This window comes from Mustela erminea, chromosome 2, assembly GCF_009829155.1.
Source record: "Mustela erminea isolate mMusErm1 chromosome 2, mMusErm1.Pri, whole genome shotgun sequence".
NCBI classification, from domain to species: domain Eukaryota; kingdom Metazoa; phylum Chordata; class Mammalia; order Carnivora; family Mustelidae; genus Mustela; species Mustela erminea.
The window spans coordinates 161,463,989-161,491,710 of record NC_045615.1 but is presented as its reverse complement, the minus strand read 5'-3'; the positions used below and the strand labels follow the sequence as shown (position 1 = coordinate 161,491,710).

Below are 27,722 nucleotides of genomic sequence, written 5' to 3'. Positions count from 1 at the left end.
GACAAGTACAACCTAAAAAGAGAGAACAGCAAGTGAGGAAGAACTCCATTTCATCTAGCTAGATCACCAGGTAGGAGAAAAGAGATTAAGTCGGACAACAACGCAAGGGTCATCGCTGGTGGTTTAAATCCTGGCCAATCCCTACTCATTCTGATTCAATTCATCTGGAATGGGGCTTGGGCTTAGAGAGGTTGTAAAAGCTCCCCAGGTGATTCCAATAGACAACTGGCTTGTGAATCACTCTTCTAAAGAGACAGTGGATAACTTAAGCAGGATGATGACAGTCAGATTTGGGAGCAGCGCCTAAGGAGAAATTGCGGGAGGCGTCCTTGAGGAGTGGTGTGAGAGCTGGAAGGCAATAGTGCCTGGAACTCAAGAAAGAGGGGAGGGCCATCGTGTCAGATTCATTACGGGGTCAGGACTGAGCCAGAAAAGAGGCTACTGGATTTTGCTTATTAGCATCATTTACAGGAGTAGCTGCAAATTACTCAGAGAAGAAAGGCCGAGAGTCACCTGGGTTGGGCCTGAATAGAAGGTAAAAAAGGGGATGTTTGGTTGTAAAGGGGTGATCGCTGCAGAAAATGGGGGGGGGGTTCTAATTCTATCTTAGCATGGAAGTTACCAGAGATATTTATAATTTGAGAGCAATAAGTCTCTTTCACCGCCAGCATGGATGAAAGTGGTTTCTGCGTTCTCTACCACAGAAAACCCAGGATGAGTGTGTCCCCGATCCGCAGTATAACGTATCCCGTAAGAGTACACCAGCACGCTTGCCACTGGGGTAAGAGTCCGTCATCCTCAGAACAAGTAGGTTTTCCATTCTGCCTTGGTTCGTTCACACCCAGAGAGCTGAGTTCCACTTGGCTTGTCATTTTTAACACCTTTTAGGAGTTTGTCCACAAACTGGGGGTTATTCCAAGGATGGTAACCAAAATGTCAGAGGGAATCAAAACCAAGTCCCATGACGGATAGTGAAGGAAACTGGGAATGTTTTCTCTGGAGGGAAAAAAAAGATTTGTGAGAACATAATGTTTTATATATTTAAAGGCCACACTACAGAGAATGAAGGAGGTGTTCCCTAATACTTGGGAGACAGTATTTTGGCTGTCACCAAGGCAAAGTTAACCCTGAGGCCTAGAAAAATAGGGGTGGCTTTTTCCCAGTCGGATCGGTATGACTTAATAGAATAGAAAGGCAGTGGCCTCTTTGAGAGCCGGGAAAATGGATGTTTTAAATCATAAAGGGAAAAGTACATATAGAACAAGAGAGTTAGTGACCAGTACCAAGAGAATAGCAAAGCACCCCTTCTCAGCTTGGACGGCTCTGTGTTGCTTTAAGCAACTGAAGTATAAAGAACAATACAGATCGAAACAGATCAAAGAGGAGACAGGAATTCCTACTACTAGGTAAAAACTGTGAGAATATGGATTTCACGACCCTACATCCCTATATTGAGAGGCATCTATAAGGAATATATGCTCATTTTAACAAAAAATTCAAACAGTACATAAGCATAAAAAATACAAAGAGAATGTGATTTTCACATTTGAGGCTTCCAATAAATGACAGTTACTCCTCATCCAAGATCAAAAACCAGGAGATAAAGAGTGGAGCAGACAGCCATCGAAGTGTCAGCTTTGTTATGGTTAGAATTACTGTAGAACGTGGCCTGGGGCGCACGGCAGTAGGCCTTGCTACCACCAAAGCCCAGGGTAGCACTCAACGGCCCCAGTCATGGAGAATACCAGACGGCCTCAGAAGGTCCGCCTCCGTAAAACTTCCAGCGCGGAATGGAAGGGCAGAGGAGTGGGTTCTGTTGAGGTCTGAGTCGCAGCTGAAGGGACCATATGACCTGACTGAGTTACACCCGTTCACTTCTGCAAACCTCCCCATCTGCCTGTGTTCAATAGTGGCGTTTCTCTAAAGCCTGCCCCTTACCTGCACATGAGAGTTGGAGAGAACAAGCTGGCCCATCATATGACCCAGACACCTCCGAGGAGTGGACTGGGGCCAAGAGGTCAGAGGTATAGAGGAAGCTCTTCTCCCAGCTGGGGGTGGAAAACGGGGAGTAAGTAGTTTCTACCATCGCCCCCGCAGGAAACCACTGTTAACAAGGTGAAATTGTTGGAGCTTATCCTTCTAGACTACTTTTTGCAGATGGATAGAAACGACCATTTTTTTGTACAAAAATCGGAACATCATGTGAACTATTTGGTAACCTCTTTTTTTTTGCTTAACGATGTACTGCAGGCATTTTTCAAATAGATACATATAGATCCAGCTTACTCTTTTTAAAAAATGTTTTAAATTTTTTATAAACATATAATGTATTATTAGCCCCACGGGTACAGGTCTGTGAATCGCCAGGTTTACACACTTCACAGCACTCACTATAGCACATGCCTTCCCCAATGTCCATCACCCAACCACCCTCTCCTTACTCCCCAGCCCCCAGCAACCCTCAGTTTGTTTTGTGAGATTAAGAGTCACTTATGGTTTGTCTCCCTCCCGATCCTATCTTGTTTCATTGATTCTTTTCCTACCCCCAAACCCCTGACTTGCCTCTCAACTTCCTCATATCAGGGAGATCATATGACAGCAACTCACTCTTTTTAAGAATACTTACTTAGAATTTCAGCAAATGAACAGTTTTCCCACTGGCTGTCATTTCAATTCTTCCTAATTTTTTTTTATTATTATTGAAAAGAACAGCTCTAGGAAGATCGATGTCTACAGGACGCAGACTTGAATCGTGCCGCTTCAGGTGTGATGCGCTGCCTGGCGTGGAATGTGTTTATGGTGGATGATGACTTGGCAGGTATCATTTAAAAACGACGGGCTGCAAACAAGCCGTGAGAGCCCATGACCGTTGTGAGCTGCCCCAGTAGCAGAACTCTGGCAAGTGAAGGAATTGGGTATTATTGGTCGTAAAAGCCCTTCCAGCCTTGACAAGCTGGGATGCCCCACACGCATCTGCTCAAGTTGCTGGAAAGGGCACCCTTCGTTCATTAATAGACCTTCTCACCACCGCATCTGTATTATCTTTGCTCACGAACTCAGCAAGAGATTTCCTGACCGACGTTTCCCAGAAACCCAGGGAAGAAATAACAGTGGTGCATGACCTTTGAACCCCACATCTCAGCTGTTTTACTGCTTTCTAATGAATTTTCACAGTACCTCTGCAAACCAGGTCATCGAGATAAGGGAAAGGGCAGCCAAGATTTGAAAGGCCAGAGCCAACATTACCTTTTGTTTTCAAGTGGGGAAAGTGTGACTATTTATAATCGCTTCCGAGTGAATGTTTCCTCTTTTTTATTTTTTATTTTTTTTTAAGTTAGCCCAAATGTGGAAGCTTTAAGAATATTAACTCATCAGAATCACCAGGAATTTTTTTTTATAGGTCATCAGTAAAAAGATAAAAGTCTGCTGACTCTGAAGTTATATGACTGAAGTTTGCTGTTTTTGAAAAGAAACTTTATAATAGTTTTTTTTTTAAACTTTTTATTTGGAAAAAAAACCTTTTTATTTGGAAATAATTTCATTACAGAAAAGTTCCATGACTAGTATAAGAACACCCATATACTCTTTATTCAAAAACTCTCCCCCCCATACCAACATACATACATACATACATACATATAGTTTTTTCTGAACTTTCAAGGGTAAGTTGTATACACCCAAAGAGAAGAATATTCTCTTACACAGCCACAGTACAGACTATGGTTATAACATTGTCTTTCCCCTTACTTAATTTGATAAGAAATAAATGTAAATGCATGTTTCCAGTTCTCACTTTTCACTCAAGCTCCAGAACAATATTTGAAGGACTTAGCAACTATTTCCAGTTTGTTTTCTACAAGCACTCCAACTTTTGCACATGCCCCATGCTCCAAACTTTGTAGATCTCTTTGTTTGAATTTCCTTTGAAGAAAGAGCCAGAGATAAGGACCTGTAAGTGCCGGGGGTTCTTGAACGCCCACGGGGCCAGAGGAGGGACTGAGGGAGGGAAAGCTGATAGTGGACATGTGCATTATCAAGGTCAAGGTCACCACTGGGAATGAGTCCCTTGTGACCTCCTGAGACGCATACAGGAGGGTCGCTCAGAACTGTCCACAGAAGTGAGAGTGCACAGGAACTAATTTACCCAGGTTGTTACCCCCATCGGTTGACAGTCCCCCTGGGAGGCTCGCTGTCCTCATTCCAAGGCTGAATTTCCGCTCGTGAAATCCCCTTTTGGATTCGATGTTACTAACACGAGTCGATAGAGGAATTTGTGAATTTTCTTAACAGGCAGAGGCTTTAGCTACAAAGTCGAATCAGTCAGAAAAGAACCAGTTTTGTCAAGGTGGATGCAAATATAAAAGGGAAATGCTTGTTTTCATACTTGCTTCAGTGATAAGAAAACTTTTAAGTATGTTTGGAACAATTTGGATACGTGAACATACTTTTTCAACTGCAAAATTTATGAAATCTAAATCACAAAATGTTTCTGACAAAAATTGAAGATCCAGATTGAAATGTGCTGTAAATGCAAAATATATGCTCGATTTTCAAGACCTTATATAAAAAAGAATTTACAATATCTAATTATTAATTTTACTATTGCTTTAATGCTAAAGTGGTATTTTGATGTATTGAATTAAATAAAGCATACTCTTAACTGATTTCATTAGTTTCTTTAACTCTTTTTCTTTAGCCACTAGAAAATTAAAAATCACACATCTGACTACATTATGTTTCAATTGGACAGTGCTACCTCAGAAAATTACTTATGAAAGTTAGATAACAATCAAGTAACTCAGTAAGGGACCAGGATATAAAATTAACAATGCAACATTCAAATCCCTTAAATCTCAAATCTCTTAATGCCCATGTACAAGGGAATCAAATAAAGATAAAATATTTAGGAACGGACTTTATAAAAAACTTTATATATAAATAAAGTTATCAAACATTTCTGAAAGAAAGACAAATAGAAACAACTGGAAATATGTCCTTTATTCTAGTCTCAAAATCATTAAGATATCAGTTCTGTACCCAGTTCAGAACTTTAATGTGATTCCTATAAAAACACCAAAGCATTTTTTCTGGAGCTAGACAAGTTGATAGGAAATAAAGCTCATAGGAAAAAACAAACATCCTGAAGTTTCTAGGAAAATACGCAAAGTAAGAGCTACTTGGGGAGGGCATAGCCACGTCAGCTATTAAAATACTCTGCAAGACCTCTAAATTAGAACCGTCTGATACCAGCACATGTGTAGTCAAACAGACCCATGACATTGAATTAGAAGTCCAGAAATAGACCCAAATGCATATAGAAATCTCAGAGATGATAACGAGAGGATCACAAATCCCTGGGGCAAAGATTAATAAATGTTATTGAGACAACTGGGCAGCCATTTGGAAAAAGATGAAATTAGATTCACTCCTCACACCTCACATAAAAATAAATGCCAAATGAATCAGAGATCAAAATGTAAAACACGAAACTGTACAAGCACTGGATGAAAACATGGGTGAATCCAACTTTAATGTCAGTGTAGAAGGAGCTTCTAACTATGACTCAAAATTCAGATGTAAAAGTAAGATGCCCATTAAAAAACCTTTTTGCACGGGTGCACGGGCAGAAACATACCCTAAGCAAAGTCACAAGTCAAATGACGAATTATGAGAAAACTTCTGCAGTTATATCAGAGATAAAGGTCTAACACTTCTAAATGGAATTTCTACAAATTGATAAAACGTTAAAAATCCTATTAAAAATAGGGAAATGTCATGAAAACTCATAAGAAAGATACAAACATGCAGTATGTGATCCTGGGCCAGATTCTGTATAAGAGGAGGGAAGAAATGCTGTAAAGGACATTACCGGGGCAGACAAAACTGGACCGTGGACTATAGAAGGGATAAAAATGTGTTTATTTATTTTAAACTTCCTGAATTCGATTACTGTACTGTGGTTATTAAAACATATCTTTGTTCTTAGGAAGTACACTCTTAAGTCTTAAGGGTTAAAGTGTATGATACAAATGGCTCAGAAAAGATGTGTGTGTGTGTGTGTGTGTGTGTGTGTGTGTTTAAGTCACATTAAAGGTTAAAGTTTGGGACCAGTGGTTTAGAGAAGGGATTAGCAAACTGTTTCTGTAAGGACCTAAATGAATATTTTCTGCTTCGTGGACAAGATGGTCTTGGTGGCAATGACTTAACTGTCGTTGTAGCTATAAAAAAGCAGCCATAAAAAATAACAAAAAAAAAAAAAAAAACAAACAAATGAATGGGTGTTCTCTAATCAACTTTATTTTTAAAAAAAGCAGTGGCTGATAACCATACTTGTTGTGGTGAACGTTTTGTAATGTATATAAATGTTGAATCACTACGTTGTACACCTAAAACTAAGATAACATTGTCCACTATACTTCAGTTTAAAAAAAAGAGAGAGAAACAGGTGGCAGGATTTGCTCCCCTAACCCGCATCAAGTTATACTAAGTTTGGAAGAAAATAAGAAGAGATACTTGGAAAACGGTTGTTTTGCCACAAGTACTTGGCATAGCGCCTTGAATTTAAGTTCTAAGTAGTAGATACCGGTTTTTTTGTTTGTTTGTTTTCAGTCATAAATAAACTTTTTTTTTTTTTAAGATTTTAGTTATTTATTTGACACAGAGAGAAAGTTTGTACATACTAGTGGGGGCAGGGCAGAGAGAGAGGGAGAAGCAGGTTTCCCTCTGAGCAGAGAACCCGATGTGGGGCTCCATCCCAGGACCCTGGGATCATGACCTGAGCCGAAGGCAGATGCTTGACTGGCTGAGCCACCCAGGTGCCCTTAAATAAACTTTCAAAACATTGTTTTAAATATTTTATTTATTTAGGGGCGCCTGGGTGGCCCAGTCGTTAAGCCTCTGCCTTCAGCTCAGGTCATGATCCCAGGGTCCTGGGATCGAGTCCCGCATCGGGCTCCCTGCTCCGCGGAGAGCCTGCTTCTCCCTCTCCCACTCCCCCTGCTTATATTCCCTCTCTCGCATCTCTGTCAAATAAATGAATGAAGTCTTAAAAAACCAGATTTTATTTACTTATTTGAGACAGTGGGAGCATGAGCCTGCGGGAGACGCGGAGGGAGGAGAAGCCGGGTCCCCATGAGCACCGAGCCCTGCGGCAGCTCCATCCCAGGCCCCCGCCCCCAGCCCGGACCTGAGCCGAAGGCAGACGCTTAACCTTCCCGGGAAACCGTCCCCACGGAGGGAACCGGCCCTGCCTCCCTCCCACCGCGTCCCTGACAAAACGCGCACCCACGAGGAGGGACCAAGGGCTGAAGTACAAGCCCGCGGGTGTCACCCGGCCTCGGGGCACCTGACACCGGACACAGGAACCTGCTCTGCTCTTGGGCGCGTGCGGCCTCCGGCTCAAGGTCAGGCTGGCTGCGGGTCGCTGGCTGCGGGGTCGCTGCCCGCTGCTCCTTGCTCCGCGTGGCCAGCCCCAGAGCTCGGGGGACACTAAGCACACGGTGGTGGGTCGCGCTGTCCCTCTCTGCTGCGGTGCTGTTTCGCCCTCGGAACCCTCAGCCCGCGATGCCCCCTCGTCCCCCGGGATGTCATCCTAGACACTGTCCACCTTGCCCCGGCCTGGCCCCTGGCCCGTCGGCCTTCTGCCCGCAGCTGCCCCCCGGCCTTCCTGGGTGACAGGGTCCAGCGCCCGCAGCGGGATGGGGGGAATCTGGTGCTTTTCCCGGGATTCCCCGTCCCTGGCCAGAGGGCGACGACCGAGGCCCCCCCTGGCCCGCCGCCCCGGCCTCCCCTCCCCGCCGGCTGCGGGGCAGGCTGTCCCCGTTCCAGTGTCCCTGTGCCAGGAGGATCCACCCCGTTTTTCTTGCTGTTGCAGCCAGCCCATAAGGAAGGCTCGCATTCCGGCAACCAAACACCAGAGCAAAGCGAACGAACTGACCTGCAGGACGAGTGTAGATAAGGGCCAGGCGCGCCGCGTCCCCCGCCTCTGTAGGCTGGAAAGATTCGGCCTCCTGCGCTCCCCCTTCTCCCTCCGCTCCGTCTCCAGAAGAAAAGGTCGGTCTGCGGGCTCCAGGGACGCGGCTGGTGGGGGCGAGCGACCCCGGAGCCGCGGCGGGAAACGGCCCAACGCGCGGTGCTGTCGCGGAGGGACCGCGCGGCCGCTGCCCCCGGTCCGGACCCCTGGCCGCCCGGAGCGCGCGGGTCACGGCGGTCAGGCTGGACCCCGCGCGCGGAGGCGGCTCCTGCGGGCCGGACGCACCGACGCGCAGAAGGAGCTCGGGTCCGCGACGAAGGCCCCTGCAGACGCGGGCTGAGAAAGACACAAGAATCTGTCCACGCAGCCTCCTATTAACCCGCTTCCACTGGAGGAGCCGAGCGGGACGGTGAGCGACCACATGGAGCTCACGGGTGCGCTGGGGGGTCAGGAGCGCCTTCTGGGCCGCACCGCCCTGTGCACGCCCTGGCGCAGCCTCGCCCGCGGGGGGACTTCGGGGCCTTATTAGTGTCCCTCGGCCCTCCGGCCTCTGACCTGAGCGCCCAACTCACAGCCGTTTCCCCGGCTGACGGGCTGAGCCTCCCGGTGCACGGAGCAGGGCTGGCGGGTCACAAGCCTGAGGGCGCACACGTTCTGGGTGGAGGCTTGAGGCTCCCTCCGCAAAGCTCACGGATCTGCCCGGGGTTATGCGGTCAGGAAATGGTGGACATAGGGTAAGACTCATCTCCTTCCCATGTCTGTGCTTTCCACTTCTTTTGTGCAATTTTTTTTCTACAAATTTTTTTTTTTGAAATTTTTCTTATTATTGATTTGCCAGAGGGAGAAAGAGAGAGAGGTCAGGGGAGCAGCAGGGAGAGGGAGAGGGAGAGTCAGGCTCCCCGCTGAGCAGGGAGCCCCGTGCGGGACTTGATCCTGAGACCCCCGGGATCATGACCCCAGCAAAGGCAGCTGCTCAGCCGATGGAGTCACCCAGGATCCCTCCTTCTCTAATTTTAATACTTAAAACATTAGAGTTGTCATCTTAAGGAAAATCAAATTTTTGCCAGCTTTCCTGATACTTATTTTCTGTTTTAGTGTTGCTTTTATTTGGATTAATAGGAGGTTGGGGGTGGGCCCTAAAGTCAGGGGAAGCTTCCTGCCCTGGGGCTTCCTTGACATATGCCCACCCAGGCCCGTGTGAGTTAAAGACTTCAGTAAGATCACTAAGTGCTGGATATCTTTTTTTTTTTTTTTGTAAGACTTTTAATGTAACGTCATGTAACAATATTTTGACCTATGCACCATGCAGTTCCAATACAGACTGAAACTTGGTAACCTCCCAAATATCTTAAAATATAGTTAAGTATAGCTCCGATTGGAACTAACATGCTCGCAGACCCTAACACATCTACGTAGGTATTACCAGAGGTTCCCCAGAAATGGAAATCCTTGGGGATACGATCATGTGTTAGTATTATGTTTGCAACAATCCTTTTCTTTTTTCTCAAGCACAAATTCCTTAATTCTTTAAACCTGTCTTGATCGCATATCAAAGGTTGTACAGAACACTGTCCTTGCCCAATTAGTGACTATGTCCTCGGTGTGCTGGGGACATCTGTTTGAACCGTAGAGCCCCCGCAGGCTTTTGTCCTGACGTGTCCTTCTGGCACTGACCGCCCATGCAAATATATGTGCACTTAAGTAACGTTATAGTTCACATTTTATTTCAGTGTTTATTTTTGTGACACGTTGTTAACGTTGGAACTTAATCCAAATGGGCTATCGTGTACTTTAAAAACATTTTCCAGTTTTTTGAAAGTGTTGGGCCGATTCCACGTTAAAACCTGTTAAAACCCTAGGGCCTGCCTGGGCCTACTTAGCCATAGCGACTCCATGTTGCCTAAGTAGACATTTTGTTGTTTAATAAATGCCTCAGCAGTTACTGATATCAGTTCCAGGTAACTGTTGCTAAAACACACAGGTAGGAGACATCCAATCAGCCAAAGCCACATACGTAGAGGTCTGTGGTTGTGCCCTATATAACTAGCCTGTAAGACCAAGGGGGGTCGCGCTCTTCGGAGGCGGCCCTGGCCGGTCAGTCTGACTTCTAATGCTTTGCATAGAATAAAGCTTTACATAACTTTCACTTTGTCTCAGCCTCGTTCCTTTGATAACAGACCCAACAGAAAGATGTTTAATTTTTTAAAAAATAAATAATAGAGGCATGAGAATCAAAATGCAGAAAGCATGAAATAAGAGATGGTCTGAACATCTCCCTTCTAACCTGCCTTGTCTCCCAAATGCCCACTTTCTAAAAAAAAGTTCTTATTTACTTATTTATTTATCTTTTTTAAAAATTTATTTATTTATTTGACAGAGAGAGAGAGAGATTACAAGCAGGCAGAGCAGCAGGGGTAGGGGGTGGGGGTGGGGGTGGGAAGCAGGCTCACCGCTGAGCAAAGACCCCCCCCCCAATGCAGGGCTCAATCCAGGACCCTGAGATCATGACCTGAGCCAAAGGCAGAGGCCTTAACCCACTGAACCACCCAGGTGCCCCCCAAATGCCCATTTTTGTTCCCATCTTCTCTTGGGTTAAAATATATTCTTCCAAACCCATTTGTATTATATACAAACAAATTCTAATACAGATTCTGATCTCCCTCCCTTTTTTATACATAAAAAAGGCATAGTTAGCATACTGCAGACCCCGTTCTGCACCTTTCCTTTTCTCAGTTAATGTGTCATTCCATATTAGTTCATGGACGTTCAGTATAGAAGAGGGGTTAAACACACTCATGTTAGAGCCGCTGTACAAATGTCAGAGATAAGATAGTGTTGGTTCTTACATCATCCTCCAAATCCTCTGGAGACTGAACCAGTTATGACTTAAATTATTTGGCTAAAGCAGCAGTTCTGATCCAATCTAGATCCTCCTTTGTGGATCCCGAGTGGTAAGAAGCTGTGAGCCGGATGTGATAAGGAAATAAGGGAGGGCAGCTCAGCTGAGCAGAAATCCAGACCCGCTGCAGAAGCAAGGGCATCTTCCGGGATTGTATCACAAGGAGTAACTTAATTACTGTACAGGACCAGGGAGCAGACGTACATCAATTGGTCTCATTGACGTCAATAAAGTGGATCAGAATTTGCCACCCCCAAATATGCCCTTTGGCGTGAGATTATTTTGAGCTGAAGATAACTAATAAATAGCAGACCCAAAGTTCTGCCTGCCCCCTTTCTCACCGAGGCATGCATTCCCCTTTGTAAAAGTCACCTAAAATTCCCTGATATGAAGCTGTGTTCCCTCGCCTCTCCAGCACCTGGAGGAGCAAAGCCTTACCGCAGGACCCAAAACGTCAGCACCAAGATGAATCTGCATAAACAAACCTTATTAAAAGGATTCCTATCTTCTTAATTTCTTCCATATATTTACTTTCCCGCAATTTACCACCCCTAGAAACCTCAACCCCTTTTTTTATGTTGATATGTCATCATTGATCACCCAGTATTAAAATGGTTCATAAGCTCATAGGCCGAAGCACTTCTTTGGGATTGGGGTTGAGAGAGAGAGAGAGAAACTCACGACTGCCCGCAAAATAAACCCTTCTCCTGTTAATCTGTCTTTTGTCAATTTAATTTTCAGCCCTCTCTCACATCCCAGAAGAGGATAGAGGAAAAGTTTTCCTCCCCTACAACAAGGATATCACAAAGAGTTCCCATTAAAGAAAAAAAAAAAAAGATGTAAAGATGCCAAATTGTCCTCTGACTCAGAATGACCATGCTCCGAGGAACACTGATGGTGGCATGCTGTATTTCAACCTACTAGCTCCAGGGGGTAAAGTTCGAATACTCATTTTGTACGCAAAACACCCTGCTTTGAAATTAGAAGCTTATATTTGTTCTGTTCTCTCCCTTGTGAATAAGATATGCACATCTGATACCTTGTTGAGCTTGTTTTCCCCATGGGTAAAGGATAATTGTTAAAAGAAATAAAATCATGGCTTTCATACAGATATAAACCGGATAGGTGCCAAATGCTTTCTTTAACTCATTAATTAATAAGGAAACCAGTCAGATGTGAAAACCAGTTCAAAGAACAGGTATGTGTTCAGGCAATCGCGAGTACTGAAGTGAATTTGCTAAAAGAGGCAAAATTGGCCTCTTCCCTTTGGTGGAACCAACCACGGGTTCACGGGGACAAAGTTCATTTGCATTTCTGTGACGGGAATTTTGTCACACCATCAATTGTCTACAATTTACAGAGTTGTAAATCCCTCAGACACAATGAAAGGTAGACCCTGGTGAGTGAGGTCAAAAGGTGTGCTAGACAACACCTCCTGTTCCATTAAGAAGACACCTAAAACCCAATTTTTAAATCTGTCCATCTCAAAGTCTTTCACAAGTGTCCTTAAAGAATGTTCTTGATCGATCTCTCTCTCTCTCTCTCTCACATACACACACACACAGAGTCACAGTAAAAGAAACAACAGGTTTTGGGAACAGTCACTTGCTAAGCCTCTGCAAGTGCTAGAGGAAGAGCACAAGGTTTGTTCTCTTCAAGAGTCCCAGAGGTTCCAACAGCGTTTATTTATGCTCCAGGTTTTAGTACCCAGGACGCTGCTCTTTTCCGTTGAGTGTGCTATTAGAGGCGAGTACAGTGGAGTGTGACCCGCAGTCAAGGCCCGACCCCTTGAGCAAGACACAGGCTTTGTTGTCATCCTGTCCCACAGTGCTCTCACGCCCTGCATCCCAGCAGCCAACCTCAGCCGGCTGGGTAACTGCGCTGCTCCAGACCGGGCGGGCCTTGGCTGTGCTTGTACCTGCCACGCGCCCTCTCCTCGGTCACTTTCCCTCCGCCCTACCTTCCTTTCTTCAGTGAGAAAACCACCAACAGTTCTTTCTAAGGCTAGAAGCCTCCTCTCAGCCGGGGGTGGAGGGAAGTCCCCAGCAGAGAGAGCTACCAGGGTACAAGCATCGGCCCACCCCAGCTCCAGCTCGCAAGAAAAGAAAAGAAAGAAAAGAAAAAAAAAAAGTTCATCAAAGATAGAGTAAGGGGCGATTTGCCCTCTAAGGGCTCACCTGCGGCTAGCAGCAAGTTCTGTTCAGAAAAATGGAAATTTTCCCATTTCAGGGAAAAATGGGATTCCTTTTCAAGAAACTAGAGGCTTGGTCTGCATTCGCTTCCTCGTTCACCAGCTCATGTGTCCAGCGACACGTACGGATGTAGGATGACAGGCTCCGTGGCCCTCACCGGGCCCAGCCAGACTCTGTGCCGGACGGACCCCATCATTGCCATCTCCGATCGGCCGCAGCTTGCAATACTTCCACAGTTACATTTATCCATGTCCTGTCACTTTTAACGTTTGTCTGTCACTTTCCGCAATATTGAAACTCCGAACACAGGGGGGTGTCTCATTAAACTTCATTTTCCACAGTCCTTAACCTAATTCTTGGCTTTTGATGGACCCGCAGACAGTGTTGAGTTTCATTTTAACCTCCAGACTGAGTTTGGAGATCGTGGATGAGAAATGTAGACCACTCTCGCACATCAGCTCCTGACATTAAACATGCGCTACCTCAAGCCTTTCAAAGTCTCTGGGCCAGCTCTCGTGGGAGTCAGGACCGGAGGGAGGCCTCGGGTCCGCGAGACCCTGCTGGGCGAGGGCTGACTCTCTCCCGGGGAGGTGGGTCAGCGCCTGCGAGCAGGCCGTGGGGGGAGGCGAAGAGAAAAGCCCAGAGGCTCATGTTCAAGGCTTACCTCTCCCAAGTTTGCTCTCCCCTTTTCTCATCTTCCCAAGGACAAGAGGCCGCGGGTCTCCTGCCCGCTGTCCGGGGCCGGGGCTCCGTGTCGCACACAGGGCCCGTGATCGCCCAGCCGCGTCTGGAGCATTCCCGACTTTGCACAGCAAAGCTCGCTCCTTCCTGTCCGCAGAGCAGCTCGTGGTTTAATTCTTGAGCGAGGTTTCAACTGGCAACTGCCAATGTTGTTAGTTCATTTTGAAAAGGCGTTTCACTTCATTAAAACATCGTGAAAGGAGCATCGCGTTTAATAGAAAGAGAACGAATAATGGGCTTGTTAAGGGAGTCCCTGGCCCAGGATGAGCACGAGGACCGAAGGCAAAGAGCCTGGGAATTCTGGGTGCTCCCATCCTGAGGATCCCCGTTCTGTGCGTGCGCCCCTAATCCGGAGCGGGAGCAGCTTCCTCGTCCCTGTCCCCCAGGAGCTTGATAGATGTTAAGAACTCCGCCAGATTTACGGAATAAAAATCTCCATTTTAACAAGAGCCCCGGGTGATTTGTCTTCCAGTTAAAGTTTTGAGAAGCTTTGTTCTTATCTGGATGCATTTGAATCGTAAAAGACTTCAAAGAAGGGCTTTCTGTCTTGCCCTGGAGGAGCTACTCACCTGCCCCCCTCCCCCATTTTGGCTGTGGACTCAGTCACTCTGTGGAATAGGAAGGGTCACTTTAAATTGAACCAACAGTTAAACTCAATCCCAGGAGCCTGGGATCATGACCTGAGCTGAAGGCAGAGACTTTAACCCACTGAGCCACCCAGGCGCCCCCCAACAATTAAAGCACATCGACACTCAGATGTTGAGAAGCTTCTCGGCCAAGGGGGAAAGACTATATTGTGACACTTCAGCCCAAGAAGTAGGCATTACTTGTTTCGTTTTACAGATAAGGAAATCGGGGCTCAGAGAAGTTAACTAGTTTGTCCGCCATCATCCTGCTGGTGAGCCGCACAGCAGAGGTTCAAGATTTTTCCTATCGTGATGCTTTTGTGGTTGTTATTATTAGCTGTGTTCTTTTTAAACAGTACTCTACTTGTCTTTCCCTTCGTATTATATATATATCTATCTATTTTTTTTTCTTTTTCAGGATAAATTTATACAACAGCCTAAATTAGTGCTGTGTTTCATAAGGTTTAAATTTAGTTATTTGCAACTGCCAACCACCTGGTCCCCCTTCGAGCAATTTTCAACACAAGGTTCTCTAACTGCCAAGGGGGCAGGGAAGGAAACTGAAAGGCGGGGTGACAGAACAGGCTTCCACTCCGGAAATGACCCCCCGGAGGAGTCCGAGGCATGCCAGAAAGAGAAGGGAGATAAAAAAGCGGAGGGCTCAGAGCTGGAGACAGAGCAGAACTGTGTAAACACACGATTCTGTCAGCTGGGACGGTTCTGCCTTTGGGGCCTCATCCTGATCCCCCCACGGTTCACGCGGAAGGGACTCAAAGTGTCGGCAGGGACCGTGTCAGTGCCAGGATGCGGGACACCCTCACCAGAAAGGATGTGGGGCAGTGCCCTGCGCATGGCCGCAGTCCACCGGTTTATGACACAACATACACGCTTGTGAAATGGGAATTTTCCACGCCTCTCCCTCCTGCAACTCGGGGAGTAAAAGAGATTTTTTAAAAAAGATAGAGGTTGAGATGAGAATGTGGCACATTGCAGCCGGCAGTTTTAAATGGCAACTCCAGGCCTAGATTGAAGATTTCCCCGAGAACTTTCATTACTTTATGATGAAATTCTAATACTGGCTTCACTACTTTGAAGCAGACCTGTCCTCTTCTGCACTGCAAAAGGAAAAAAATAGCGTACTGCATATTGAACTCTGCAATATTTCCGCTCATTTTAACTTAAAGAAATTCCAAAGCCACAGAAAAGTTGAAACAGTAGCACAATGAAACATGTGTAGCTTTTAGCTAGATATAATTGTTATGATTTTGTCATATTCTCCTTCACTGAACCATATTTGCACTGCTCCAATCCTTAAACAGAACCATGTATCTCTAAGAAACAGACATTCTCTGTATAGTTACAGTAACATTATTATATCCAAGAAACAGAACATTGATATCATATATATTATATCATTGATATAACATTAATATCATCTACCTTGTAGCTCATATTCAAACTTACCCAATTGTCCCACATGTATTCTTTAGAGCAGTATTTTTTCCCTTTTTTGATCTAGAGTCCAATCTTCATGCATTATATGTGGTTGTAAGCTCTCTTAAACTCCTTTTAATTTAGACTAAAACAGTCTCTTTGTTTTCCCCCTTCTTTTCTATCACATTTTCAGCATCTAGGGCATTTTCTTATAGAATTTATCACAATCTGGATTTCACTAATTTTTTTCTTCATAATTTGCTTCAGATTTATGTTTATTTAAACCTATAGGGGCGCCTGGGTGGCTCAGTGGGTTGGGCCGCTGCCTTTGGCTCAGGTCATGATCTCAGGGTCCTGGGATCGAGTCCCCGCATCGGGCTCTCTGCTCAGCAGGGAGCCTGCTTCCTCCTCTCTCTCTGCCTGCCTCTCTGCCTACTTGTGATCTCTCTCTGTCAAATAAATAAGTAAAATCTTAAAAAAATAAAATAAAAAAAAAATAAACCTATAGTCATCAAACACGATTTGGGCGGGGGTGGGGTGGGGAGACAGCTCCCAATCCTGAAGTTAAACCTTGGATTCTAAGTCTTTGACTAGACTAAGTGAAATGATCTAGAATCGATGAGGGCAAGTTACTACTTCCCATGGGCCAAATCGGACCCGCCTGATTTTGTAAATAATATCTTACTGGAATTCAGCCATCCCCATTCATTGATCTATTTTCTATGGCTGTGTGGCTGCTTTCCTGTTAAGAAGGCAGATTGAGTCTGCGCAGCCCACAAAGCCTGAAGTGTTTACTATTTGGCCCTTTCCAGAATAAATCTGCCAATCTCAGGTCTAGAACGGGAAATGCAAATATGACTTTCTCCTTTGACTTTTAGTCAGGACATGCCGTCAGATAGACTGTGCAAATCCCCCTAATGCTTTTAATGCCTCACTTGGGGGAGCAGAAAGAACTATATTCACCAAGACCATTAATCTTTTGTTTTAACCGTTCTCCCCTTTGAAAACTCTTTTGACAGCCTTACATTGCCCAACTCGTATTTAACCCGAAGTCCTCAGCACAAAATCCATAACCTGGAAAGACTCTTCATAACCTGATTCTGGGCACCATTTTCTGTGTCCTATTGGTTCCCCTACACTCTAGTTCAAGGTTCTCAAATGTAAGGATATAAAAAAACCCAACAACCACTCAAGGGGGAAGGTTAAGACTCAGATTATCAAGTCCTATGTCCAAAGATGTGAATTAAGAAATTCTGGGACGAAAGGCAGTAATATGTTATTTTTCACATCTACTCCAGGTTGAACTGGCACAGGTGGTCTGAAAAACCACATACAGAAAATCACTGGTTCAGAGACAGCAAAATATTTGCCTTTGACGTCCCGTGCCTTTCATGCCCCTTCCCGCAGGTTCGCTTGGTGAACGCCTCTCTTTTCCTTCAGGGGGCTCCGCAAATGTCCTTTGGTGAAACTGCTTTAATGTTCTTCCTCCTGGTCTTCTTCATGGTCCGTTCACTCCAGCCCCATCTCATGGACAAGCACATACCTATTATCACTTCTTTCATTATGTAATTTCGGTTTATCGCCTGCCAGCCTCCTGGAGCTCCTTGAGGGAGAGAAGAGTCGATGCCCTGTTTGCACCCATGGCGCAGCGCCTCACACAGAATTGACTTGGGGGTGAGTGTGGAAATGAGTGCTTGAGTAAATAAAACGGCTATTTGAAATAGATCCCTTTTGAAGCCATTGACATAAATTTTATTACATGTTACGCAGGTTGATAACTTAATTAGGTAAGTTCTCTCCTTTATGTGTGTTACATAAAGTATATTTATTACCTGATTCCTGAAGGGATTTGGTGTTAAAAGACACCCTTAAGAGAGGAAAAAGAGAAGCCAGACTGAGAATTTATTCCCAATTACATGTGTTTGACAAAAGACTCCCAACAAGAATGTGTTAAGAGCTGCTATAATTCAATAAGGAAAAGACAAACCACCTAATTAAAAACAGAAGGAAAAGATTTAAACAGACACATTACAAAAGAGGATATCCAAGGGGCTAACAGGGATATTAAAAAGCACTTGACGTTCTTAGTTATCAGAGAAATGCAGATTAAAACCACAATGAGATAGCACTACATGCCTACTGGAATGACACGGAGTTGGTACGGATGTGAGGCAACTGGAACTCTCACGCATTGCTCGTGGGAGTGTAAATTGGCATAATCGTTTTAGAAATCTGTTTGGCAATCTCTTTGGACTCTAAATACACATCCACTTTATAACCAGCAATCCCACTCTTAAGGATACACCCGAGAGAAGTGAGGGCATTTGTCCTTTCAAAGACACGAGAAAGAATATTCAGAGTCACTTCATTCATAAAAACCTCAAACTGGAAAAAAGTTTGCCAACAGGGGAATGGGTAAACCACTGTGGAATGATCGTAGGATAGAATACTATACGGCAACAAAAAAGAATGAATTATAAATTCACACAACTGCACAGATGACTTTCCGCGTTGAGTGAGAGGAGCCAGAAATGAGTACGAACTGTATGATTTCATGAATGTGAGGTTCAAGAACAGATAAAACTAATGTATGATGATGAAAATCAGAATAAAGTCTACCTTTAGGGGAGGTATTGACTACGAAGGATCAAAAGAAACCGGTTTTGGGGTGCTGGAAATATTTTATATTTCCATCAGGTGAAGATGTCCTGGAGGATATGCATGTAAAATTTCATCAAGCTGTAAACTTCACGTTGGTGCCCTTACTGCCTTATACACGTGTTAAATGTCAGTTTAAAAGTTAAGAAAAGAGGGACACCTGCGTGGCTCAGTCGATTAAGCATCTGTCTTTGGCTCAGGTCATGATCTTGGGGCCCTGGGATCCAGTCCCACTGAGGTCTCCTTGCTCAGTGGGGGCGGAGGGGGGTCTGCTTCTCCCTCTGCCTCTGCTGCTCCCCCTGCTTGTGCTCTCTCTCTCTCTCTCTGACAAATTAAAACAAACAAAAAAAAAACTTAAAAAAAAAGTTCAGAAAAGAACGCAGGTCAGTTTACATCACCTCTCTACTACGGACTGCCGGAGCTGCCGATGACGCGGCCGCAGGATTTTGTTAATCTTTACATCTTCCATTCCTCCCCAGCTGGGGCCGGTTCCTCATCGGAAAACAGAGATTAAATAGTACTTTGCTCGCCCAGTTGTTGTAAGAATTAAATAAATAAACACAGAACAAAGAGCTCCGGACAGTGCATGGGACACATTAAGCGATAAGAATTTGTTACTACTGTGGCACACCTGTGCTAAAATTGACACGGTACCCTAAAACACACCTGGCTAATATGATATTTTCAAAACTTTGTAATTTAATGGCTGTCAACACTTAAAAAAAAAAACATGATTGTCTCCTACAACCTGATTTTACACACACACACACATATGGAATGTCCCGTAGAAAAAAGTAAAAAATAACCATAATCTATTACTCCTTTATTTACTAATGTTACAGTTTCAAAAATAGCAAACAGAAACAATAAAAGCAAGCAAGCAAAACACACTCCGCCCCTCTGTTCAGTCTTCATAAAATAAGAGTTTAGTGCCCTCACGTTTCCTTCACTCTTCAGAGGTGACCAACGTCGCCAGATCGTGTCTGATTCCGTGTTCAGGACAGAAACATCCTGCTCGGAGTATGCCGGTCAGAGGACGATTAGTGGGGAGCAGTCGGGACCCAGGCAAGGGCCGACTCGCGCCGGTCTCTGGCGGAGAAGGTGCCTTGGTGCATCTTCATCTCGGTGGGGTCCTCAGTCCCTCCTTTGTCCTTTGTCTAGACCAGCCCCTTGAGCGTCACTCCCGCCAGCACCAAGACATTTGGTAAAATAAGTACTAGGCGTGCACAACCACAGATTCACAGCCGAGGCTTTGTCTTTTCTCAAACAAACATAATCCCAACAATGAGACACTGTCTGCGGGGACTGGGGGGTGGTGGGAAGGGTGGTTAGTCCAATTCTTTTTCTGACCACTTACTAGTTTTATAAAGCTTTTTCCCCTTACTCACTCTGTTTTCCTCTTTTCTTGAACAGATCCCAAGTGACATTTGATGTTCTCTCTGGTGTGACTTTCCATGGGGGTCCCATGAGCCCCTTAGGGCAATGCAACTTGGCTGAGGCCTTTGTCCCGGTGGGAGGGGCTGGAGGGTTTCTGGAATTTTCAGGCCCTTTTTCCCAGAACCAAGGGCCCAGTTTTTTTCTTTGAAGATGATCTGATGCATCTTTTCTAAAGCTCACAAACATTTTTGAATGATTCCAAGCAGTTTGGCTCGAGTTTGGGTGGGTTCAGGACTCATGTATCTTTTTACCTTCAATTTTAAGATGTGGCGAAAGGTTTCACTTTTATTTGCCCCCCCCCCCCCGCCCCGTTATTCATTGTGTCTCTGTCCTAAACACTTACACTAGCATTCTGCCTTTTCCACTTCTCAAATCCCTTTCTTGGTTTCATTCACTAATTTATTCAACTCAGACTTGGTCAAGCACTGAGCTGCTGTCAGGGACGGCCCTGGCTGTAGGGCTGCAGCAGTGAGTAAGGCCAGGTAACATACGGAGAACAGTCTGTGGAGAGCCGAGTATTTATTTTAGGTACGTTGCTAGGATAAGGCCTTTCCAAGAAAGTGATAGTCCTTTCAATGCCTTTACTTTTTTCTCAAGTTTTTCAAGGTCTTTTTTTTTTTTTTTTAGATTGTATTTATTTTACTTGAGAGAGAGAGAGAGAATAAGAGAGAGAGCAGGAGCAGCAGGCAGAGGGAGAAGCAGGCCCCCCATTAAACAGGGACCCTGAGGTGGGGCTCAATCCCAGGACCCTGCGATCATGCCCTGAGCCAAAGGCAGAGGCTTCACCCACTGAGCCACCCCGGCGCCCCACTTGCAAGGTCCTGGTGATGGTTTCCGTCCTCCTCACTCTACTTCAGCCTTCTTCCCTAGACCTTACGTCAGCACCCCCTTTGCTTCCGCCCTTTCCTTGACTGTCCTGCCTTCCTCTGCTTGGGCTCCCCCTGGACGTCTCCTTCCTGACCGCCTCATGTTCCCTCCCTAATCATTTCCAGGAGTTTCCTTCAACAGCCACAGTTCTGTCACAAAGAATTTGCATGTGGGTGCTTCACGCATACTTTCAAGTGATTTTAATATCATTCAGACGCCTTGGAAATTGCTATTCGAGAAATAATTCCAGTATAAACAGAGGTTTTGAAACGTCTGCTCTGATGAACCGTTGGATGTAGGAGATAGAAACTTTAAGAGCTGTACGTTTCCCTGCTCCTTCTGCTCAGCCCCACAGATGGGCTGTTTGTCTTATAAAAATGTCAGTTTATTAGAGTTTTGCCTTCATATACAGCCACATGGATAGTTATTAAAAACCCGCTTGAGGGGCACCTGGGTGGCTCAGTGGGTTAAGCCTCTGCCTTCGGCTCAGGTCATGATCTCAGGGTCCTGGGATCGAACCCTGCAATGGACTCCCTGCTCGGTGGGGAACCTGTTTCCCTCTCTCTCTCTCTCTGCCTGCTTGTCATCTCTCTCTCTGTCAAATAAATAAATAAAATCTTAAAACAAAATAAAACCCACTTGATATGAGTAGCAAATTTTGAAATCTGGAGTGGAAATGACTCTTCAAAAAAATCCCACACCCATTTTAGTGTGACTCACACTTTGAACAACGCCCAGACCACCTGTTGTTTATTCCCTACTATCTGGAACTCTACCTTCGCTTTTGGGTTTCCTCCAGAGGACAGGGAGTAGATAGGGATCCGCATCTAGTCTTCCACTTAATAAATACATCCAACAGCAGAGTGGATCCCGGGAGCTTCATTAAACAATAAACAGAGGCTGAATTTCAGAGTTTCTTGGCTTTCTTGGCCAGACCCTTGGTACCACGTAACCCCCATAACGAATGCCAGTGCTTAACATCACACCCGGACCATGACTGCTAGTCAATATGGGAATGACTAGGAAGGGAAGGGCCAGGCTTGTAAGTAAATATTCACAAGTTCTTCAGAATAATTCGATTCTGTCTCCTCGGTCATTTGAAAGCTGCCTATGTCAGTTTTTCAACACTTTTATTCTCATAAGCAGAAGCAGTTTTTATTAGAACAGTAAACACGACACTACTATCTACACAGACTCGATGGCCTACACAAAACATTATAATACTACTTCGCACTCTCATTAAGAACAAAGCACCCAATTACATCAGATTGAACTTTGGAATCACGTCTTTGTTTTTGTTTCATCTTGTAATACTGAGCCAGGACTCAGAGGGAAAGGGTCAGGAAAAGGAGCTCTTTGAGGATTTAATTAAGGGATTAAGTCTCATGGCTCCTTTCGGGGCTGCTCAGGTTCAGCCAGAAGGATGGTAGCGCTGTGGGGCTAAGAATCTGATGGTCAGTTTTGCAGGCTCTGGGATTTCATTCTGTCGGCCTGCCAAGGAGCGAGCTGTCCGGCTCTCTCTGCATCCCAGCTTCCCTCCGGGGCCTGAGCCTTCTGCCTCCCAGCGTCCAGCTCAGTTAGCCCCACCCGGATTCTGTGTGGCGGCCAGAGGGTTCCAGGGCTTTGCTACCCAAAACGTGATCCGAGCTCCAAGGGCACCCTTTACTCACCTGTTAGGAATGCAGAGTCCCAGGCTCCACCCCCAACCTCCTGAATCAGTAGCTGCCTCTTACCGAGATACCAGTCTCATGGTGAAGTTCGATAAACACTTTTCAAAGGGGCTCCTCGCCCAGCGGTGAACAGAAAGTCATCCACCTTCGGTGAGCGTCTGAGTCACTGCCCGCATCATCTATCCAAAAATGAGCACTCGTGGTCCCCACCCCAGGGAGTCTGGGACGGGGCCAGAATCCCTCTCCACTCGGCATGTGCTTCTGAGCTCACGTACCATCCTGACTCTTGGGTTTCTAAAAGGTCTGGGATCTATTCACGTGTCCCATGTCTCGGTCTCTGCTTTAAAGATTATTTTCAACAGTGGCTCCCAAATTTCTCTGCAGAAATGTCTTAGAAGAACAACAATCTGGTTTGAAGAAGGAGGCTTGAATCTGTTTTTGCTGAACATTCCAGATAAGACCGAGGAAACATCAGCTGTCCATGTCAGAAACCAGAGACGGATAATGGAGGCGACTGGGAGACACCATTACTATTTGCTTGATTCGCACCAGTCCCTCTCCCTGGGCCCAGACACCTTCTCCTGAACTCCAGACTTGCCGTTAGAGCCTTTTAACCACAAGCAGTAGAACAAGTCTCTGCCCAAGTCAGTATAGGCATTTATCAAGAAGGTCTCAGATGACTCCCAGAATAACAAGAGGACTAGAGAACAAGGCTCAGAAATTGGTAGGAGGCAGGGCAGATTTTAGGGTCTGAGTAGAAGGAGCTCTTAGGGGTTTTTTTGTTTTTGCTTTGTTTTGTTTTTTTTCTGGGACCCATGCCTGGAGTGAATAAATTCCACCTATTTTCAATATTTCTGCTATTTTTCTGAAGACTCAAATCCCTGGACAGGAACATTGGCCTGGCTTGGTCAGGGGAGGGTTACCCACCTTCAGTAACAGCCTTAATAATCCAGAAGGAAGGCTAATTCCCCAGTGGAGATGGGGGAATAGATGCCAAAAACAAAAAAAAAACAAAAAAAAACAATCCATGTCTCGTGACCTGATAGCATGCTTCTGTGGCTTCTCAGACTTCGCTAGAAGTAAGTTCCATGAGACCAGGATTTTTGTCTGTGTTGGTCTCTGTTGTGTTCCATGCACATAGAATAGTTTCTGGCACATGGCAGATCCTCCATAAGTATACACTGAATGAATGAATGAATGAATGCCCAGAGACAGGCTGTATGCTGTGATGGTTAAGACACAGCCTCTGGAGTTGGGCTGCCCGAGTTCAAAGCCCAGCTCTCTCACTTCCTCATGGTGTTAACCTTAGGGTCACCAAGCTCCTTTGTGCTTGTGTGCACAGACCTCCTCATAGCTAAAGTGACATGGACAAGAACACGTTGCATTCCATAGGGTCGTAGTTAGAATGGGATTAGAACAGTGTCTTATGTTGGCTGTTGTCCAACTATCCACTGCTCTTACAAACTATCCCCAAACTCAGAGACTTAGATCGACTTTTTATGTATTTGCTCATGAATCTTTAATTCGGACTGGGCTCAGGAGGGACGACTGGCGCCTGCTTCCTGTGATGTCTCTTGGTGTTCGAATATCCATGATAGCAGCACGGCTCATGCATCGGACACCTCGGCAAAGATGGCTCAGTGGCAGAGCTGGCAGGAAGAGTTTCCCTGGGATCATGTATCTGGGACCTTGCTTCTTCCCGTTAGCCGGGTTCACGGTTCTCTTCTGTGTAGCCGGAGGACTGCTGCTTCTCGTGGGGTCTCTCCACGGAGTTGCGGAGCTGCCACGTAAGAAGTTTTGGCTGACCTGTTTCCGAGGGTGCAAAGGTGGAAGCTTCTAGATTCTTAAGGCATAAGGTCTCAAGGCTTAGGTTGCGTTCTATTGGGTTTCTCAACCTTGGCACTATGGACATCTGGGGCTGGGTAATTCCCTGTAGTGGGGGACTCTACTGGACTGTACGTTGGTGTCTGACCCTTTTCTGGCCTCTACCCGCTAGATGCCGGTTGCACTCCCCTTCCCCTAACTCTTGACAAAACTGTCTCCAGACATTGTCCGAAGTCCCCTGGGAGGGCCAAGTCTCCCCAGGTTGAGTCCGATTTGGTTAACGCAAGTGACGGGTCCAGCCGAGATTCAAGGAGGGAGGCGGAGGAAGACCCGAGGACCGGGGAACCTGGCTCGTGCGCGGCTACCAGCGCGCGAGCCCCAACCTGGCAGCGTCTCCGAACCTGGCTGGCTGCAGGAATCCCGTTCCCGGATTCTGCCCGCGAGGTTGGGCCATGTCTCCTTCTATCCGACGGGCTGCTCCTTCTGTTTGCCTGATGTCCTCTCTTGTCACCGGCAGGGCCCTGCCATCTCCGTGTCCCGGCACTGCTCTTGGTCTTCTCTCCCGCACCACCAAGGCCAAGAACGGCTCTTCCCTGTCTTCCCCGCCCTCCGGCAGCTAACCCGCCTCTACAGAGCCTCCCTACAGCACGGGACCGACTCCGCGCTGGAAAAGGCTGCTCTTGTAGCCTCTGAATAGGGCGCACGGCCCCATACCCACACACGAGCACTACACTCTCTCTCTCGAAGGCGTCCGCTGTATCCCGCCTTCCCCCTCTCACTCCTGTGTTTTCTTCCAGATTCATCTTAGGGTCACGTCCCCCGGGAAGCCTTCTGAAAAGGCCAGTCCAATTTGGGAGTTTTGGGGGGGCGGAGTCGGTGTCATATTCATCTTCATGTTGCCACAGTGTCTGTTGCATGGAAAGTATCTCTTCTATCAATACATGACTGATTTAAAAGCCAAGGGAAAGAATTTAAAATTCGAGGAGAGACTGAGGAAGTGTGGAAGCAATTATGTCGTGGTCTAGGGCAGAGCCTTCTGGGCGGGAGGATCAGCACGTTCACGGCCAGAGGCTTAAGTGGGTAAGTGTGTTTGCGGAGGGCCAGGAGGCCCGTGAGGCACGACAAGGAAGAACCGCGGGAGATGAGGTCAGACCGGCAATGGGCCGGGACTGTTCGGCTTTGTAGCTCAAGGTCAGTGCTCTGGATTTTATTCCAAGTGAGACAAGAAACCACGGGGAGAAGGATTGAGCAGAAGAGTGACTTACACCGACCTGTGATGTTAGAGGATTATTCTGGCTCCGGGGTTGAGGATAGACCGGGCAGGCCAGCGTGGAAGCAGTGAGGACGCTTTTGCAATATCTGGCAAGAGATGCTGCCAAGAGATGGCCGTTGTTGGTGGACTGGATGTGGGATCGGAGAGAAGGAATGGTGTCGGGATGATTTCATGGTGTGCGGTCGAGCAAGAAGAATGGAGAACAGCTTTCTGATAGGGGGAGATTGTTCAGGGATAGAAATTAATGTGTAGGGGTATCTGGGGGCGCTCATTGGGTTCAGCCTCTGCCTTCCGCTCAGGTCATGATCTCAGGGTCCTGGGATCGAGTCCCGCATCGGGTTCTCTGCTCAGCAGGGAGCCTGCTTCCCTCTCTCACTCTCTGCCTGCCTCTCTGCCTACTTGTGGTCTCTGTCTGTCAAATAAATAAATAAAATCTTAAAAAAAAAAACAAGACAATACAATGGCTCAGAACAATAGAATTTCATTTCTCATAATGCAGCCATCTGGGAAAGTTGTAGATCATTGGCAAACTGAGCACAAGACCTACATCTAAGGAGAGCTGGGAACAAAAGCCTGCTTAAAGTGGTTGAACAAGAATGGGAAGTGGGGGCATTGGAATTGGAGACTGGGCATGAACGGCTCTTTTAAGGAGTTTGGTTTTGAAGGGAGCCAAGAAGTGGGGGGGAGGGGTGGGGGCTTGAGGAGATGGAGGCTCCAGGCTTCTTGTTGTTATTGCTATTGTTGTTTTTTGTTTTGATGTTTTAAGGCTTTTTTAAAGTAGGAGAAATGACAGCATGTTTGTATGCTGATGGGAATGGTTCAGAGAGGACGATGCAGAAGGAGAGAGGGCATTTCAAGAGCCCCCAGGCCCTGAGCAGCAGAAGAAACGCGGACCGGACGAGGGCTTGGCTTTAGGCAGAAGGAAGAACCGTCGCCCACCCGTAAAGGCAGCGGGCGAGGCGAGCGGTCGGGCACAGACGCGGGCAGGGGTCAACCACCCTGGTGTGTCTGGGACTGAGGGTTTTCGGAGATCATGAGGCTTTCAGTGCCCAAACGCACGTAGCCCACGGCAAACAGGAATGCTTGGTTGGTCCCCTCCGAGGTAAGAAACTTTGTGGTGTGAGTTTGTGGACGTTCTCTTTTGACTGCGGTGTGGCCAAATGAGGAAGGGCAAGTAGATTTGAACCGTTACTAAGCACCTACATAGCCTGAATCCCACCACTGTACAGTGTGAAGGGTCACCTGAGGTTGTTTTCCCTGTCCTTGGGGAGATTAGGCTCGTCGGAAAACAGAAAGGAACTGACTGCTCTAAAGCAAGCCAACATGGGGTGTGTGTAGTGGAGCCCCTAAGTCACGTTCCATGTTTTCCAGGAACCCATTATCTGCTAGAAGAGATAACAGTAATAGCAACAATAGCAATAACAGTTAGCACCCATTGTTTTACTTTATCTTTCACAGCACCTGATGGGGGAGGTCCTATTGTTCTCATCTGCATTTTACAACTGAGGGAATGAATGCAGAGTGACGAAGCAATTTCTTCAGGTCATACATGAGTGGTAGAAACATGTCTTTAACCCTGGGGACTCCTTGCCCAAGTTTTTAAGTGCTATAAAGCATGGTAATATGTGATGAATAACTGACAAGTGTCCTACAAATTTAGAAGGAGAGACAACTTTTGTTTAGGGAAATCCAGGAAGCCTTTCTGGAGGAATTGTTACTCAATGGAACTTAAAGGAAGTTAGGATTTCATTAGACAGAGGTGAAGGAAGGGTGTGCCAGGCCCAGAAACCTCAAAGAGAACTAAGTTGTCTTTTTTGTCACCTGCTAACCTCATCAACACCCAGTATCTATGGCCAGTGTGGTTTTCCTTTGCTTCCAAAAGAGTTCTTTGTGATTTTAAGAAAGTAGAATCACCAGCTAGAATAATTTTGATTTTCTTACACATGTCCAGTTTGTCTCTAGAGTTCCAGAACGAGCATCAGAACTCTGTTGGTCTTCAGAAGAAAAATAAGTAAATATATATTAATTGACATATATATATACACATACATAACAGACAGACAGAAATTGCAGCAGTCATAACTATTTTCATCATACACAGCGGTATAACAACTTATAATTAAGAAATA

The 27,722-nt window shown here is 46.0% G+C and overlaps 1 protein-coding gene across 1 annotated transcript in view; it reads left to right on the top strand.

Moving 5' to 3' along the window:
• The first annotated feature begins 669 nt into the window (after positions 1–669).
• The window catches only part of LOC116582776, a 38,394-nt gene continuing 11,341 nt past the window's right edge, over positions 670–27,722 (top strand). The window contains exons 1-4 of the mRNA XM_032330503.1: positions 670–750; positions 1,911–2,024; positions 7,954–8,381; positions 17,455–17,538. Of these exons, the coding sequence (XP_032186394.1) occupies positions 670–750; positions 1,911–2,024; positions 7,954–8,381; positions 17,455–17,538 (707 nt within the window). The remainder of the gene's footprint in view (positions 751–1,910; positions 2,025–7,953; positions 8,382–17,454; positions 17,539–27,722) is intronic.